Raw genomic sequence first — 18,619 nt, 5'->3', positions numbered from 1 at the left:
AGACAGTTACTCACCTATTTCTTCAGGTCATTTAGTTAGAAATGATTCCCCTTCCAGGGAGTATTTATCATGCTCCAGAAGGACAGCAAGTTACTAGGCCTAAAACAAATCATTACACAGGAGCATTTTCTTCCTCCATATTCATATTTATTTAGGCAAATAAGATCTTACTAGATTTTGAATGACACTTTCCTGTCTAAAACTCTCCAGTGATTTCCTTCATACTTAGAATAAAACCAGACTTTCATCATGGCCTAGAAGACTATTTATATCTGGCGCCTGCCTACTCTGTGACCCTCTCTTATAAGACTCTTCACTCTCTCATAAATTGTACTTACACTTGTCTCCTTTCTGTTCTTATATACCACAATCTCTCCTGCCTTCTTGGTGGTTGCTGAGCCCACTGCACAGAAAGTTCTGCCCTTGGATTTTCAACTCTTGACTCAGATATATCACCTCAGTAAAGGCCTTTTCCTTAGTAAGCAACCTGACAAACTTTTTGGGGGGACCTAACAGTTTCTATTTCATTACCCTGTTTTGTAGACTTTGTTGCGTTAATTAACTCAAATTGCCTAGGTTTGTTCTAGGTGGTCTTCTCCTAGACCCTGTAATGAAGACAGACTGGTTTTCAGTCCTCTGCCTCAGTTACCTTATAGGGTTGTTGTCATAAAGATGAAATCAGTTAATCGATACAAAGCACTTAAAACAATGTCATACACATATTAGCAATATAGGTATTACCTACTATTATTAATATTATCGTCATGATTATGTTAGTGGTTTTGTCCATCTTCTTCACTTCTGTATCTTCAGTGCCAAAAATAATGCTTGGAGCATAGAAAGTGCTCACTTAATATTTGTTAAGTGAATTAAAATGAATTAAATCCTCAATATTTCTCTGGGTAATATGTGTCACATTGTGTTGTATTTTACCACTGGAAATAGAGTTGAATTTGATAGTGTCCATAGTCCATTTTTTTTAAACTATGCTTTTTTGCATGATAATTTTAAAGATTGAATTAGGAATATTAGTTATATAAGCATATTTTCATATTTGAGAAATAGAAACTATTGACTGAAAAGTTTGTATTATTAATTTTTTAAAAGTCTATGGTAGGCCCTGGCCGAGTAGCCCAGCTGATCATCCCCATATGCCAAGGTTGCAGGTTTGATCCCCAGTCAGGTCACATACAATCAGTGAACGCATAAATAAGTAGAACAACAAATCAATGTTTCTCTCTCTCTCTCCTCATCCTTCCCTCCCTCCCCTACTCTATCCCTTCCTCTCTAAAAATCAATAAATGAAAAATTTTAAAAATAAATAAAGTCTATGGTAAACATATTGGTTTGTAGGTAAAATTACTTGCATCTTGAATAAAAGGAGTTTTTCTTTTTAATTTCTTAACCTTTTACATTTTTCCCCAAATAAAATGTACCCTGAATATTCTCATTACACATTATGTTCTAATTATAACAGCATTAAAAAGCTTTTGATGGAAACCATGTCAGGCTAAATATCATCTTTCCCTATGTGCTATAAGTGGCAGTGCTCTTGCTGACAGTATACAGATACCTGTTTTAAGGTGTCGAGCTTCTCATTGTGCACTGCACTTTCCCGTTTTCTTTATTTGAATTTCAGGTTTCACTTTCTTATCCCTCAGGTAAGAAACCAGCCAATTCTAAAGGATAAGACTAGTTAATCTGAAATTACTGCTATTCTAAGTAATAAGAACAGGGCCCAGGACATAATAGATTTTTAAGAGTGATTCAGATGTGCTTCATGAGATTATAATATGTTGTTTCTTTGGCATCGGTGAAAGAAGATGATTTTAAAGGTGTAGAGAACGCCTTAGTTAAACCAAAACTTACAAACTCAATCTCGTTTTGTGCTGCCCAATAGTGAAGGCAGATTATTTAAGATGAAACTATATAGACAATACTTTCCTTCCTTAACCCTAGCAATTTTCCCCCAGTCTAGATGTCAACTCAGGCAGTGCAGACTTTAGGTTTGGTTTAGCTGGATAGCTTTTCCCTTTTTCCACAGCCTTGAATTGCAGTCATTCTCACAGCTGCTTTCTATCTAAATCTTACCGGTATGTTTTCTCTTTAGCTCTTTGTGGGTTTCCGTCTCTGAGTATCTAAATCACACTGTCAGAGATTACCTCTGACAAGAGCTAATTCCATAGTTTAAGTAAGGGTAAGACCATCTGTGCTCAGGGAGAATGTTACCTGGAAGAGGAAGTGTGCCTTGGAGCCAAAGCTTGGGAGAAAGGCAGTGCATATCTCCTAGAACTGTTGCCTCAAGCTGATTTAAAAATCTATCAAATCTTTAAAAATAAGCTTATTCTTTTATAGCAGTGTGAATTAAAATTTATCTGGAATTATCCACACTTTCAGCTTTAACTTTTACATTGTTATTTTTGTTTTGTTTTGAAAAATGATTTTCTTTTGGCTAGAAATGAAGGTTCTTGAACATGTTTTTTATAAATGTTATTTTTCCTTGTAGGTCTACTTCCCCTGCAGGACAGCATCATTCTCCTATGTCTTCTAGACATCATTCATCTTCCTCACAGTCAGGATCATCTATTCAAAGACATTCTCTTTCTCCTCGTCGAAAAAGAACTCCTTCACCATCTTATCAGAGGACAATAACTCCACCTTTACGACGTTCTACTTCGCCTTATCCTTCTTCACATTCTCTGTCTTCTCCTCAGAGAAAGCAAAGTCCTCCAAGACATCGCTCTCCAATTCGAGAGAAGGGGAGGCATGATCATGAACGAACTTCACAGTCTCATGATCGGCGTCATGAAAGAAGGGAAGGTAAGCACTGTATCTTGATTTTTTTAAGTCATTTAAGTAGATTTTCTTTAAAGCTTGGACATTCAGATTTATTATTATAAGGGATAGAAGAGAACTGAGTTATATTAAGTATTCTGTAACACAGGAGAGGTCCTGAGGGCAATAGGAGGTGCTTAATGACATAGGAATGTAAGCTGTTAGAATGTGTATCAGTATGCATTTATATGTATACTAAGTTGGTGCTTTCTTTAAGATATTTTACTTGAGTACTCTCAAGTTCTAGAAATTTTTGACCATCTTATTTTTAGTGCATCCTCCTCATTGCTTAGTTAATTCTTTAAAAAAACAAAGAGGTGAGGGAATGAAAAGCAGCAAGCCAGGAGGCAAAGTTTAAAAGCATCAGAAGTGTTTTGATAAAGAGGTGAGAGTTCAGGGAGCTTTCAGAGGGTTGGTGCAAACCAAGTGATAGTTTTCTAGGTATAAATCAAGAAAGAAGTAAAGTAAGCAAAGCATTTCCCTTCCTTAGTTCCTTGAGAATTAAGTTAATTTTGTATTTGCTACACCCTGTTCAAGTTGAGGTGCTATTATTACCTGACAATACGGTCTAAATATTTCTCATCTAATATGTCTGTACTTGTCTAAGTTTCTCATCTTTGTTTATTTACAAGTTTTTTCCCCTAACTTCTGTGTTAGTTTTTAAACATAATAAATACTCAGGATATACTTGCTTACTTACAACATTTCTGTTTAATATGCATTTTATTTAATTTTTTTAAATGTTTTTATTAATTTCATAGAGAGGAAGGGAGGGGAGATAGAGAAACATCAATGATGAGAGTCATTGATCGGCTCTTTCCCACACCTCCTACTGGGGATTGAGCCTGAAACCCGGGCATGTGCCCCAACTGGGAATTGAACCACAATCTCCTGGATCATAGTTCAATGCTCAGCCTCTGGGCCATGGTGGCTGGGCTTAATATGCATTTTAAAAGGATGTCTATGAGTATAATATAGCAGTCTCCCATGAAACATGTTACATTTAGTTATTATCTTCCTAGCAACAGTGCAAGCAATAATCAAGTGTTTTTATTCAAGAAAATGATGGGTGCGTAGGTAGAGACTGGAGAGAGTACCTATTTTATAGGATTATCCCTGTTCACATGATTTTGGAACAAGATCAGCACATCAGTATTTATGGAACATTGATAAGATGGGAAAATTATTTTATGCCTATCTTTTCATCTTAAGATATTTAACAACTAGAATTGATCAGAAATATAGTATTTCTTTAATGACTACTTACTGAATGAAAACTCTTTATTATTTCAAAACATAATTAATAAACCCACTAATGAAGAGGAATAGTATGCAGTTGAGTGTTTTTAGGATTGCTTTTTTATGGTAAGAGTGGCTTATGTTACAGGAAGAATCCATATGTGTTTAGGTTCTTTGTAAGGAGAACATTTCTTTAACCTTCCATACAAGAGATATAGCAGATGTTTGTTTCTCTCTATTTAGATGTCATTTTCTGAAATAAGAATAATTTTAGTAGAAGACAGGGGAGGGAGATAAAGAACAAAACATTGTAATTAGATATATTTGTAAAGACGGATGGGAGCATCATGAAAAAAAATATTAAGTGAACATTTTTAGGCACAGTTGTTATTGGAGGAGGACTAGAAGTAATAGATGTTTATAAGAAGGGATGGAGACATCAAATCTTTGCCTAGTGCTTCTGCCTTAAATAGCATTTTGGATATAGGCATATGGACAAAGTAATTGGCAGGGCAGATAAGTTATTGATGGGAGAATCTAGAGGATTTGTGGATACTAAGTGCTTGGGTGCTTGAAAAAAACCTGTGGACCTAGCCACTAGAGACAAAGTGAAAAGGAGATAAACGTATAATGTCCTAGGCATAAAACTGCTCCAGAGTCTAAAACAGCCTCAGCTCTTGAGTCAGTACCAAAGTGTAGGAGCAACTTGTGAAGGACTCTGATTTTTTTTTTTAAAAAGGCAGTGTTTGTTCTTTGACATTCTCTTGTTAATTCTTTCACTTCATATCAGATTTATACTGTAATCAATCTGTGTCTATTCTAGACATATTTAAAGAAGAGTTTCTAATCTGCAAATTCCCATGAGATATGGGGTTTTAACTAAGCCATTTAAGTTCTGGATCTCTATTTCTTTCTTTATACAATTGCAAGTTTGGATTAAATAGTAAGATTTGTTCTAACTTTTAAATAACTAAAATCACTTCTTTATTTTTCTGTGAAATCTTACAAAATGCTTTAAGTAGAGAAAGCTTGAGAGACAGTAGTGTGATTCCATTAAATAACTCAAGAAAAGAAAATAACAGTATCTCTTTGCCAGCCAGTTTACTAACTGTAGGCCACTCACTCTAAAGTGCTTAACTCCATTTGAGGGCCTCATGTGTGATCTAGTCTGGCCTAATATTTGATAGAGATGATAAAAGTCACTGTGTGCCTCTGCATCTCACAGTTATTTCTAAAAAGTAAGCCATCAATGATATGAGATCAATTTATTTGTTTCAACTATTTAAGATATAAGTATGGATAAATTGGGGCCGTGGAAGATCTCATTTAGAGTTTATTCAATAAAAACAATTCTCTAAGCATTAGTAAAAATTACCTTTGGAATTTTAGCTTTTGGATAGATTTGGTTTTCTTATTTGACCATATTGTCTCCTTTTATTTTCTGCAAAGAACATAAATAACCATTGTAATAAAATTTTTAAAGCTCCATATTAAATAAATTGGTTTTTTTAATTTCCAAAATTGCATTACAGAGACTAGAGGCAAAAGGGATAGATCAAAGGACACAAGGGAAGAACGAGAGTATGAACAGGATCAGAGCTCTTCTAGAGACCACAGAGAAGACAGAGAACCTCGAGATGTCCGGGATCGAAGAGATACCAGAGATACTAGAGACCGAAGGGAACTAAGAGACTCCAGAGACATTCGGGACTCCAGGGAGATGAGAGATTATAACAGAGATAACAAGGAGAGCCGTGATCCCAGAGATTCTCGGTCTGCTCGTGATACCCATGACTACAGGGACCGTGACAGTCGAGATGCTCATCGAAAGGAAGATACATATCAGGAAGAATCCCGAAGTTATGGCAGAAACCATTTGAGAGAAGAAAGTTCTCGTACTGAATTAAGGAATGATTCCAGAAGTGAGTCTCGAAGTGAAATTAGGAATGACCGGATGGGCAGAAGTAGGGGGAGAGGTCCAGAGTTACCAGAAAAAGGTAAGATTTTTGACTTGTCAGTTAACTGTATCTTGTATGTTTATATAGAAGTTATTAAATCTCCTAAGATTTCTTTTCTAAATAAATTATTTCTACATCTATTGTCATTATTTTGTCAAAGTAATTTTCAATTAATTGAATTTGAATTCTGAATAGGAATTGTGAGCTAAAGTAGCAAAAGATAAGTTGGGCCTGACCTAGACCCCTAGTTTGAATTATATCATGCCTAAAATCTTGATTAATGTGAAACACTAAGAAAATTGCTCTCAGGAGGAAAAAAAAGAGTCAAAAGGAAATAATTTCTAATAATTTACGTATATATATATATATATATGTAATTTCAAAATGATCATTAAAGTGGGATTTAAATGATAGGCTTTCAAAATTGATGGTTTCAGAAATGACTAATTTATGTATTCAGTATTTGTACTTGCTTCAAACCACCTCAGATCATCACATATCAGGATCTTGAGCCATTTTTTTTTTTTTATCTTCCCCTAAAAAAGCATTTGTCATACCTAATAACTACCTATGTATTTGACTATCTCCAAACTGCTTGGACTGAATTAGCTTTGCCTCCCTCCATCTTCCTTTCTCCACTTCCCCAAAACGCTGCTGCACAGTCTGATCACTTATTCTTTTCATTGGTCTGTTGGTCTCTCTTGGTCAGTATCACAGCTTCACATTAAGCTGAAGGCCCCTCATCTTCTCCTTCATAATTGTCTTGGCTTTTCTTGGCTCTTTGCTTTTTCATTTACATTTTTTAAATGTAAAAAAACCACCCTTTTATTCAAAAAAAAACAAAACAAAAAATCAATCCCAACTATATACTGTTCTATATACCCTGCTGTTTTCAGTTAAAAACTATCTTGGAAATCATTCCATATTATTCAGTTTGGTAAACAGACACCTCCTTTTTCTGGTGCATAGTGTTTATTGTAGGATATTCCATAAAAGTAATAAATTCTACATTGATGGTTAGGTGTTCCAATCTTTTTTGTTTATGAACCAGTGCATAAGTGAATAACTATGTACAGGTGTCACTAAGTGATATCTTTTAAAACATTTCATTTTCTTACGCTTATTGTAGATATATAGAAATGGTCATTGATATTTGTATGTTAGCCTTGTATTGTGATGTTGCTTTATTTTCTTTGTAGAGCTAATTAGATTATCTTAAACATCTATGTCTGGGAACAGACAGATTTGGCTCTTCTTTTCTGATTTTTATTTACTTACTATTGATATCCTGTAGGTGTGAATATAAGTGGTATAATGGGCTTCTTTGCTTCGTTTCGTATTTTAAAGACTGGCATTTCACCACTAAGCATGGTGTTTATAGATTTTTTTAGCAGGTGTTTTTTATTGTTTTAAGGATGTCTCCTAATTTTCCCAATTTAGCTAACATCTTTTATGTATACTGATTTTTCTGTATCTTGAGAAGATCATATAGTTTGTCTCTTTTGCTTTGTTACATGTTAATTTTTAAATTTAGAACTATCCTTGAATTACTAAGATAAATGGCTTTTTTTTTTTTAAGTTCTAGAATAGGATTGTTAAAATTTAATTTTCACTTAAACATCCATGTTTTTAATTGAGATTGGCATAACATTAGTGGTATTATGGTAAATATTTAACAACGAACTCTTTAGGAAAAAGCCTTCACTTGTAGCTTTTACCAATAACATGGTATAAATGCTCCTGTCATAGCAGATTTCCATCTACTACCATGTCACTCGATGTGGAGTTGGGAAGAGATGTGCACAGTTGGCTCTTTTGAGCCAATGTGAACCAGTTCTATAATACCACTTACTGCATAGTTTATTTTATTATATTTTCCTTCTTTGGTTTAGGGATCAGAGTTATACTGGTCCTATAAAATGTGTTGGAAAGTGTTGCTTCTTTCTCTTCTCTGGCACAATTTGTAGATGATTAGTTATCTGTTCTTTGACAGTTTGATAACATTTCTCTATTATTAAGCCTTGTTTCCTATTTTTCAACTGCTTAGAGCCTTTACTACTAATTGACATTCTCTAAGAGTTAAAGATTTAGATTATTATAGTAATTATAGATTTCTGTTTTTTCTTGAAGCAGTGTAGTAAGTTACATTTTAAGTTTTAATATAATTTCTTCTTTGGCTTATGAGTTATATAGAAATAAGATTTTAAATTTTCAGTCATGCTTTCTATTTTTATTTTCTATTTATTTATATTTTTAAATGTATCAATTTCAGAGAGAGGAAGGGAGGTGGGGAGAGAGAGAAACATCAATGATGAGAGTCATTGATCGGCTGCCTCCTGCACACACACACCCCCCACTGGGGATCGAGTCCACCCCGGGCATGTGCCCAGACCAAGAATCAAACCACGATCTCCTGGATCATATGTTGGTGCTCTACTGCTGAGTCACACTGGCTGGGCATAGTTGGCTCTTTTTCCTATGTTCAGTAGCTCATTCCTGCTCTCCTTAATTGCATGCTTCATTTCCAGGATTTCTGATTGGTTCTTTTTTAATGTTTCAGTCTCTTTGGTAATGTACTCGTTTTGTTCATTGATTTGTTTTCTGAGTGCACTGAATTGCCTGTCTGTATTTTCTCTCATCTCATTGAGTATTTTCAGAACTGCAATCTTGAAATCTCTGTCATTTACATCACATATTTCCTTGTGTTCCAGCTTGCTTTCTGGGGGTTTTTCATTTTCCTTCTGAACGTCCTAGTTACCATGATTATTCATGGTATTTGCTAGTCTTGTTAGTCTAGGCACAAATATTCCTTCTATAGCAGCGCGCTCTCTAGAGGACTTTCTACCCTTTTCCACTAGATGGCGCTGAATTGTAAGATTTTTATTTTATTTTATTTTATTTTTTGATTTTTTTTTTTTTACCTCTGTGATCTTCCAGACTTAACCTCCAAGGCTTCCCTAAGACAGTACTGGGGCACTGCTTGCAGGTGGGGTTTATTTTGCCCTCACGGTGATGGCATCCCAGACCTCCATGGGAGGTCCACAAGCACCAAACCCAGGAATCAGTCACAGATGGAAACAGCGGTTCCATTGCAAGCTCTTGGTTTACAAATAAAATGTTTCTTTACCCAACACGAAGGGCGATGGGAGGTGAGTTTTGGGAGTCCAAAGGGCAGCAGGGCTCTGCGGTACATTCATTTGTCAGAATCACACACACCTCTGACTATGGATATCTGTGTGGCAGACCCCTGCAGTCTGTCAGCCATCTGCTGTCTCAGTCACTGTTCTCTCCACTCATGCTGCTGGACTGTCCAAACCCCCGCAGCTCTCTGTTCCTCCCGGCCAAAGGAAATACCCGCTACCACCAGCCTTTTCCCCTCTCCCGCTGAGCTGCAAGCTCCCAGCTGCAACGCTGCATCTCACTGCCGTGAGCTTTCTTCCCTTCTCTCCTCACTTATTCAGTTACCCACCTTTAGATGTTTCGATGCACAGGTCTCACAGGCATGCCTCTGTGTTGAGTAGGGAATTCTTTGTTAAATTGTAGTTGGTTAACTTTTTAAAATTTCAGGGGGAGAGGCCAAGGGGGTCTCTCATGCCACCATTCCTCTGATGTCCTTATTTCTTGAAATAAAACTTTAATGATATAAACTTCTCTCTTAATACTGATTTTGCATCCCAAAAGCTGTGATATCTCATGTTATTCAAATTCTTCTCTGTGTCTTTGATCTCTTCTTTTATTTCTTCTTTGACCCAGTCATTGTTTAGTAGAATGTTATTTAATCTCCACATATTTGTGGTTTTACTTTCCTTTTGCTGTTGATTTCCAGTTTCAGAGCATTGAGGTCACAGAATATATGCTTGGTATGATTTCAGTCTTCTTAAATTTTGTTGAGGCTAGTTTTTTATTCCATCATATGGTCTATCCTTGAGAATGTTCCATGTGCAGTAGAGAAGAATGCATAATATGATGTCCTTAGATGAAAGGCTCTGAAATGTCAGTTATGTCCACTTGGTTTAATGTGTCATTTAAGGCCTAAATTTCCTCATTGATTTTCTATTTGAATATCCATAGCTGTCAATGAGGTATTTGCGTTCCCTACTATAATTGTATTTTTGTCAGTTTTTTTCTTTTAGTTCTGTTATTGCTTTATATTTTTTGGTGCTCCCTGATTGGGTACATATATATTGAGAAGTATTGTGTCTTGATGCAGTGTCCCCTTTATCATTATAATATGTCTCTTGTTACTGTTTTTATCTTGAAATCTATTTTGTCAGATATAAGAATGGCTATACCCTCTTTCTCTAGGTGCCATTTGCTTGGAGAATCATTTTCCATTCTTTCAGTTTTGAGTTTATTTTTGTCCTTGCAGCTGAAATGTGTCTCCTGAAGGCAGCATGTGGTTGGCTTTTGTTTTTTCAGCGAACCTGCTACTCTGTCTTTTTACTGGTGAATTCAGTCTATTTTTATTTAGGTGATTATCGATATATGAGGATTTATTATAGCCATTTTATCTTTTGTTTTCTAGCCTTTTTATTGGTGAATTCAGTTTATTTTCATCTAGGCTGATTATTGATATCTGAGGATTTCTTATAACCATTTTATCTTTTGTTTTCATTGTTTCTTTTCCCTTGTGTTACTGTCTGTTGTTTTAGTTTGGTGGTATTCTATTATTTTTTCCCTCTGTTTCTTCTTTTTTATGTTATGTGCCTCAGTTCTAGATTTTTTTTTCTAGTTATCATTAGGGTTATGCAAAAGAAATCTTCATATATATAAGTACTTTTCTATCGAATGCATCCTTTGTTCCCCTTTGCAAATTCAGATCTTTACCTTCTCCCCTTTTATGTTTTTTTGTGTCACAAGTTATCCATTTAAACTGTGAGTTCATCTCTGAATGACAGCAGCTATTGTTCTCTCTTTTTTAATGCTTTTACCTCCTTTAACCTTTATGTTATATTTAAGTGTATAATACCCTATTCTGAAAATGGGTGGCAATATCTTGCTTTTGTCTGTCTGTTATCTTACTCAAAGTTTTGTATTCTGTCTTTTTATTTCAGGTAGATTAAGCCCCTTCAGTATTTTCTGTAGTGGAGGTCTTGTGGTGGTAAATTCCCTCCGTTTCTATATGTATGTAAAAGTCTTTAATTCTCCTTCATATCAAAAGTATAGCTTTGCTAGATATGTTATTCTTGGCTGGTTATTTCTGTCTTTCAATTGTTTGAATATTTGATTCCACTCTCTGCTAGCTTGTAGGGTTTCTGCTGAAAAACTTGATGATAATCTAATGGGATTTCCTTTATAGGTTACTGACTTCTTTTTTCTGGATGCCTTCAGTATTCTTACTTTGTCATTAATTTTTGACAGTTTTAATATAATGTGCCTTGAAGAAGGCCTTTTTGGATTGGGATAATTAGGTGTTCTGTTTGCTTCTTGGATTCAAGGATGTAGCCTTTCCCATAAGTTTGGGAAAGTTCTCTTCAACTGTTAGCTTGAATTGCCTCTCTATTCCCTTCTCCCTCCACTATACCTTATTCTTATATTGCTCTTTCTGAAGAAGTCAGATAGTTCTTATAGAGTTTTTTCATTTTTTTTTTTTTTACTCTCAAAGTCTTTCTCTTTTTTCATATTTGTCACTTCTTGATTTCAATCTTGATATCGCTAACTCTTCCCTCCATCTGTTCAGCTCTGTTTCCTAAGCTTGCTAATTCAGTCTTCATTTAGTTTATTGAGTTCTTCATCTCCAGAATTTCTGTTTGGTTCTTTTTTAAAGTTTTAATCTCTTTGGTAAAATACTCATTTTGTTCATTGGTTTTATTTCTGAATTTATTAAACGGCCTGTGTTTTCTTGTATCTCATTGAGTTTTTTCAGAACTACAGTCTTGAATTCTGTGTCATTTAAATCACACATTTCTGTGTCTTTAAGTTTATTTTCTGGAGATTTTTTATTTTCGTTTTGAACTGTTTTGTTACTTTGGTTATTCATGATATTTGATGGATACTTCTCTGTTAGGCATCTATGGGAATGAAATCTGCTTTTTTTTTTTTTTTTTTTAAATAGTGGCACTCCTCTACTAGGTTAATAAGAAATCCTTCTTTAGTTTTCCAATAGGTGGTGCTGAAGCACAAATTCTTTAGGTTCTCTTGCACTATTCTGGCTTCTTTGATCTCTCTGGTGTGGTAGAAAGTGCCCTGTATTACCTGGGGAGGTGAGCATCTCCTCTGAGGTGACCTGGTCCCCTCAGTCTCAGGGCATGATCCCTGTGAGGGAATGTGGTAGTGATGGGCTTCAAAGCTGGTGAAGTCCCAGTGCTGTCCCTGCAACCAGACACTGCCAGCAGTCCAGCCACCATGGGTGGTGGTGGGCAGAGCTGGGGGATGCCAATTGGTGCTTTTGTGGGTTTGTTCTCCTCCCAGTTACGGCGACTGCCAGACCTCAGCTTCCTCACCTATCTCCACCCCTGCCACTGGGATTAGCCATAGTGTTCACCTGCCACTCAAGGAAAAATGCATGTGTCTTTCCAGTTCTCAGGGTTGTAGATAATGTTCTCTGTATTCTGACACTCACTGCTACAGCTTCTTCTGGGGCCCACTGCTAGCTCTGGAAGGGTTTGAGGAGGCTAACTCTGCTAGAGTGAGGAGAGGCAGCCAGGCTTCTTGGCTTTGTTTTTCTGCCTGGTAGTGGCAGCCGCCTGACAACCACAGCCACAGCTTGTGCCAACCACTCTGTTAAGAATGCTCACCTCATTGTGTCTCTGCTCCTCTGGGCTGTAGGGAGTACAAGCAGCCACCTGATTTCCCTTCTCTCCCAATACCCACAGTGAACTCCTGGCTGTGTCCTTGGCATGTGTCTCCAGTCCTCTCCCTTCCCTTTTCCCCCCACTCTCACCTACTTGCCCACTATCAGATGTTTCAGTACATGGATCTTTCAGATGTGTTTGTGTGTTGAGCAGGGAATCCTTTGTTGAATTATAGCTGTCCAAATTGTAACTTTAGTGGGATGGACCAGGGTTACCTCTCACACTGCCATTCCTCTGACGTCACTCGACAGATTTCTTTTGGTTAATATTTATTTGGTATGTCTTTTTTAATCCTTTCAAGCTTTCTGTATCTTTTTGTTTTAAATGACTTTAAACTGTATATAGTTAGACATATTTTGAATCTTTCATTGTATCTTTTTTGATTCTTAACTCTCAAATTTTTCATATTTTTATCTGTCTTTCTCTCTCTGGGTCATATCCTTAGATATGTCTTTTTTTACTTATTTTCTCTTAGCACTATCCAACATTTAACCTGTTCATTCCTAGATGTCTTATGTAGCCTTTTAAAAAATGTTTCAAATTTATTTCTGATCTTTAATTATTAAAATATTCTTTACAAATATTTTTATTATTAAAATGCTATAATTCTTTCAGTGCTCAAAGCCTGTTATGTGTAAGGGGTGTATGTGTGTATGTGTGTCTCTGTGGACTTTTTTTTAAAAACCACTTTATTGGAGTATGATTGATATACAAAAAGCTATACACATTTAATGTATACAATTTGATGAGCTTGGAAATAAGTATACACCATAATCTGTGCCGTAAACATAATCTATCCCTGCAAAAATATTTCATCCTGCTCTTTATTTTTTATTATTTGTGTATGTGTGTACTTAGAATACTTAACATAAGATCTACCCTCTTACCAAATTTTTTAGTTTCTGATACATTATTACTAACTTTAGGCACTATACTATACAGTAGGTATCTAGGACTTATTCATCTTATATAACTGAAACTTTGTACCCTTTACTAATACCTCCCTATTTCCCTCTTCCTCCAGCCCTGGGCAACCACCATTCTGTAGTATAATGTGGCATTTGTCCTTCTGTGTCTGGCTTATCTTACCTGGACATTAGTAATAATGTCTACCGGGTTCATTCATGTTGTCACCAAAGGCAGGATTTCCTTCTTATTAATGAATAATATTCCATTATATGTATATACCACATTTTCTTTAGGTTGCTTCCATTTCTTGGCTATTGTGAATAATGCTGTAATGAACATGAGAATGCAGATATCTCCTTCCAGATCCTGATTTCAGTTCCTATGGATGTATATCCAGCAGTGGGATTGCTGGATCATATGATAATTCTATTTTTAATTTTTTAGAAACCTTTATACTGTTTTCCCTAGTGGCTGTGTAGCCTTGCATTACCATCACCACAGTCAAGATACTGAACTCTGCCATTACAAGACTCCTTGTGTTACCCCTTTATAGCCACAGCCTAAATCCCCTCCCCTGTCCCTAACCCCTAGTAACCACTAATATGTCCTCTCTTATAATTGTTATTTCACAAATGTTACATAAATGGAATCATGCTGTATGTATCCTGTTGAAATGGGCTTTTTCATTCAGTATAATTTCCTTGAGGGTCATGTATCAATAGTTTGTTGTGTAACAGTACTCCATGGTCTGGATGTACCACAGTTTGTTTAACCATTCACCATTGAAAGCCATTTGAATCCTTTCCAGTTTTGGGTATTACAAATAAGGATACTATGACCATTCATTTCCTACATTTTTTAATGTAAATTTTTAGGTACCACTTAACGTCCACAAAATGCCTTGATTCTGTATTAGGATGTTTCACTATAAACTATAATCAAAGCAATAATATATCCATATTTTTTACTATTTCATGATTATCCTGAGATATGAGTCAATAGTTTTTATATTTTATTTTGTTGTGTTTTGGGTTAATTGAAATGTGTCTTGCTTTATAATTCCATTATATGATGTTTTTATAGATGAAGCTGAGATTTTGTTTACCCAAGTCAATCATTAGATAAACTTAGGTGTTCTGTTCTAACAGTTAATATTCTTTTCAACAATGGTTAGTACACTTTTGAATTAAAGGGGGAAAACACCTTTATCTGTATGTTTTTTTTGGTAGGAAAGATTTTGACTGATGAAACTTGTTGAATAAAGTAAACATGTAAACATTTGTGTGAATATCTTTTTTACTTTTTTAGGAAGCCGAGGCACAAGAGCTTCTCAAATTGATAGTCACAGTAGTAGTAGCAACTATCATGAAAGCTGGGAAACTCGAAGTAGCTATCCTGAAAGAGACAGGTATCCTGAAAGAGACAACAGAGATCAAACAAGGGATTCTTCCTTTGAGAGAAGACATGGAGAGAGAGACCGTCGTGACAACAGAGAGAGAGGTTTGTCAAATGGATTATTATTAAATAGTGACAACATTGATTGGGAGAATTATTTTTTTAAAAAACAGTTTCAGTTTACTTTTTAACGTAAGCTGTCTTTTAAGACTTTTGCTTGTTGACGTATTTGAAGCTATTATATTTACTTGTACAATCTTTCTTGTTTACTCAGTTTAGGGGAGAGTATGTAAATAGCTAGCTACCATTACCTATTTGACAGCAGAATAGGTACTGAGGTAATAGGCACTTGCATACTGCAAGAACTGAGGTGCACTGTTGGATGTTTCTCACCTTAACCAAGTAGCTCACAACCCTTTTTTAAAAATGTAGGTTTGTGGTACCATTCCAGGCATTTCTGATTCAGGAGATACTTAAACTTTCTCATCTGAATATCCTGGCCACTCACTCACTAGCAGTGGTAAACAATTTTGTAAATACTGCCAAAGAGGAACAAGAAAAAAATAAAAATTACAGGCCTGGGGTTTCCTGGAGAAACATGTTCCTTCCTGAGCATATGTAATGCTTGCTTTAGCTAATTTTAGATTCTTGTATATCATTTTCTGTTACTCTATTAAATGATCTCTTAAATAAATTTTGAAGCAAGATTACTAGAAGGCATTTAAGAAGGGTGATAAGTACTTTCATTAACAAGCTTTTATTGCCTGTACCTATTAGGGCCTTATACATTTAAGATTTTATGAAGGTCTTATTAACCTTGGCTGGTTACTATAGTAAGGTTTGCTATAATGCTGAGATTAATGTAGTACAAAACTTGATGGAGTAGGGAATTACATATTGATGCTTCAGAGTTTGCTGAATCAAAGGGGTAATACTGTATATTAATATGGAAAGTACTGAGAGGAGAATGAATGAAGTCTCTAAGACATAATGTACTTTGGGGGAGTGTAGATATGATGAGAGACATAGATGAGATCAGAGCTAGTTGGGTTGAGTTTGTTAAGATAAGCCTGATATTTGGGTTAAAAGATATGTATGATTTCTTTAGTTACAGATGAGGCTAGATTTATATGTTCTGTGTTCATATATGAAATTATTTCTTTCCTAACACTGATTTACCTCTCTTCACTCTCTTTAACACCGTGTCCTGGTAATGCTTTTTTTATATCTTTTTTTTTTCTTTCCTTTTTTTTCTAGTTTTATATCCTTGCTCAGGTTTTTCTCATGTCATGCCTGAATTCAGTAGTAGCACTTACTTTCAGTTTTATATTTCATTCAACCTCACATGCATTAAGTTACCAAGAACTTTGATAGTTGCTTTATATATATTTTCTGACTTAATATTCTTTACAATATTAAGTCAGAGAATATGTATACTTAAAAAACCTTAAAATCCTTTTATTTTTACAATATCCTTGTGAGTATAGGTATGAAATTCATGTTTTATAATTTAGGAGATTTGGGCCAAGAGAAGGGTAGTGATTTTTCCAGTGTTACATAGAAGTAAGTTCCAGAGCTGGAATTCAAACGTAGGTCTTCTGACTGCAAGTCCTGTTCTTTTTCTGTTTTACTTTACTATAACTACTTCAGCAAATATCATTTGTATGACTGAGATAAAAATATATTTTTGAGGTTAATGATATTCTACAAATGTTTACTGAGTCCCCATGCACTTTGCTAGGTTCTTGGCGTACAATAGCACTTGTGTTTGTAGAACTTAATAGAAGTGAAGATACCCCCACCCACTCCCAAAATAAAGCACTGATTCAGTGCTGTCACAAACAAGGGACCCAAAAAGAAGTAAAGGGTAAGAGAGGGACCTTTTTAAAAGTGTTTTTAAAATTTCTGAGGAAATGATATTTATGCAGAGGCATAAATTCAAGATAAGTTAGCATTGCACAGATTGAGGGTAAAAACATTCCGTGCAAAGGAAACAGTAGATGCCAATTTCCTGAGATGGGAAAGCTTAATATGTCCTAGTGTTTGAAAGAAGACCAGTATGACTAGGGTATGGTGACTGTAGGGAGATTAAGGCAAGTTGAAGTTAGAAATGTGCCCAGGCACTTTGTTCTGTGCTCAGGAATTTAAATCTTCCCTGTAGTTGTTCACAGGTTAATTAAGGTACAAATACACAATTGACATGTGATCAACTTTACTAAAGTTCTATGAGAAGACAAAGGAGCAAACAGAATTCTGAGAAAATCTAAGAAAGCTTCCTAAATAAGGGACGTCTGAATTAGGGTCTGAAAGATAGTAAGAGTTTGCCAAAAGGAATGATGGAAGAAGCATTTTGCCAGGAGAGAGTGTAGCATTTACAAACATACAAGACTAAAAGAAACATATGTTTTGAAGTAGTAAAGAAGTATGAGGTTGGGGTAGAGGTATGCTGTATTTGGTAGAAAAGGAAAGAAGCTAGGAAAAAGGATTGATGAGAGGTGATAGGCCAGGTTGTCAGGCCTATAAATCAGGCTAAAATTTTTGGATTTAATTGCCTTTTCACTACTTATAAGATAACTGCTTTTAAGCAGCTAAGAGAACAGAGTTTTCATCAAAAAAAACTATAAGAAAGTCTGGGGAAAGACTGAAGACCAAGAATACCAACCAATTACAGTATGACATAGACATCTAAGAAGAGCTTATTAAAGTCTGGGTTAATAATATTAACTATTAGGGATGGAGAGAGGAAATAGAAGAACTATTTTGAGAGTGAAATTGATGATACTTGAATATGATGAGGTTCAGAGATTTCTAGCTTTTATGAATGGGTGTGTCACTCATTAAGATAAAGGACATATATGACAAGAAGCAGATCTTCAAAGAACACATTTGGGGAGAAGATAGAGAAGATAGTTTAGACATTAAAGTAGTGTTCTTGTATTTTTTCCATTTTCTCTGGAGTAAGGAACATTTTGGTTGGGAAAGTAGACTTTATATGTCAAAATAGAGTGTCTGAGTAAAATAGTGTAGTCCCTTATTACTGTAAGTTGCAGTATTGAATTTGTTTCAGTATTTTGTAATCGTTGTGACATTAGTATGACCCTCAAACCAGGAATTCATACAATCATATAGCATTCTGGGAATCAAAAGTGTAGTACAATAAAACCATTTTAAATGGTTTCAGCAAAAGTTAAAAAAGGATTTAAGAGAACTGACGTCTAGTTTTACTTTCCTAATGTGTTTACTATCTCCCTGACTTTGACAAACAAACTTATGGACCATAATTTCGGTGTTTTTAAGAAGAAAAGGAGGAAGGGGCAGGACAAGATTTTGTTTTGTTTTAGCTTTAAAATTTTATGAACTTTTGTATCAATCTATAACTTCTATTGAGTAAATATGGATAATTCTTGTCTTTCTCCTGTGGTAAGACAGGAAATTCAAATTACTTCATTGAACCTTTCCCTAGAAATATCCTAAAATTATTCTGCTTAA

The 18,619-nt window shown here is 35.3% G+C and overlaps 1 protein-coding gene across 7 annotated transcripts in view; it reads left to right on the top strand.

Annotated features, from left to right (window-relative positions):
* ZC3H13 (zinc finger CCCH-type containing 13) overlaps window positions 1-18,619 on the top strand; it is an 86,598-nt gene that overhangs the window by 45,896 nt on the left and 22,083 nt on the right. For all 7 annotated transcript variants that reach the window (XM_016219530.2, XM_016219533.2, XM_016219531.2 and 4 more), the window contains 3 exons: window positions 2,507-2,820; window positions 5,607-6,071; window positions 15,044-15,235. In XM_016219530.2, the coding sequence (XP_016075016.2) occupies window positions 2,507-2,820; window positions 5,607-6,071; window positions 15,044-15,235 (971 nt within the window). The remainder of the gene's footprint in view (window positions 1-2,506; window positions 2,821-5,606; window positions 6,072-15,043; window positions 15,236-18,619) is intronic.

The sequence above is a fragment of the Miniopterus natalensis genome, chromosome 2 (assembly GCF_054644295.1).
Source record: "Miniopterus natalensis isolate mMinNat1 chromosome 2, mMinNat1.hap1, whole genome shotgun sequence".
NCBI classification, from domain to species: Eukaryota; Metazoa; Chordata; class Mammalia; order Chiroptera; family Miniopteridae; genus Miniopterus; species Miniopterus natalensis.
This window is presented reverse-complemented; position numbering and strand designations above follow the sequence as displayed.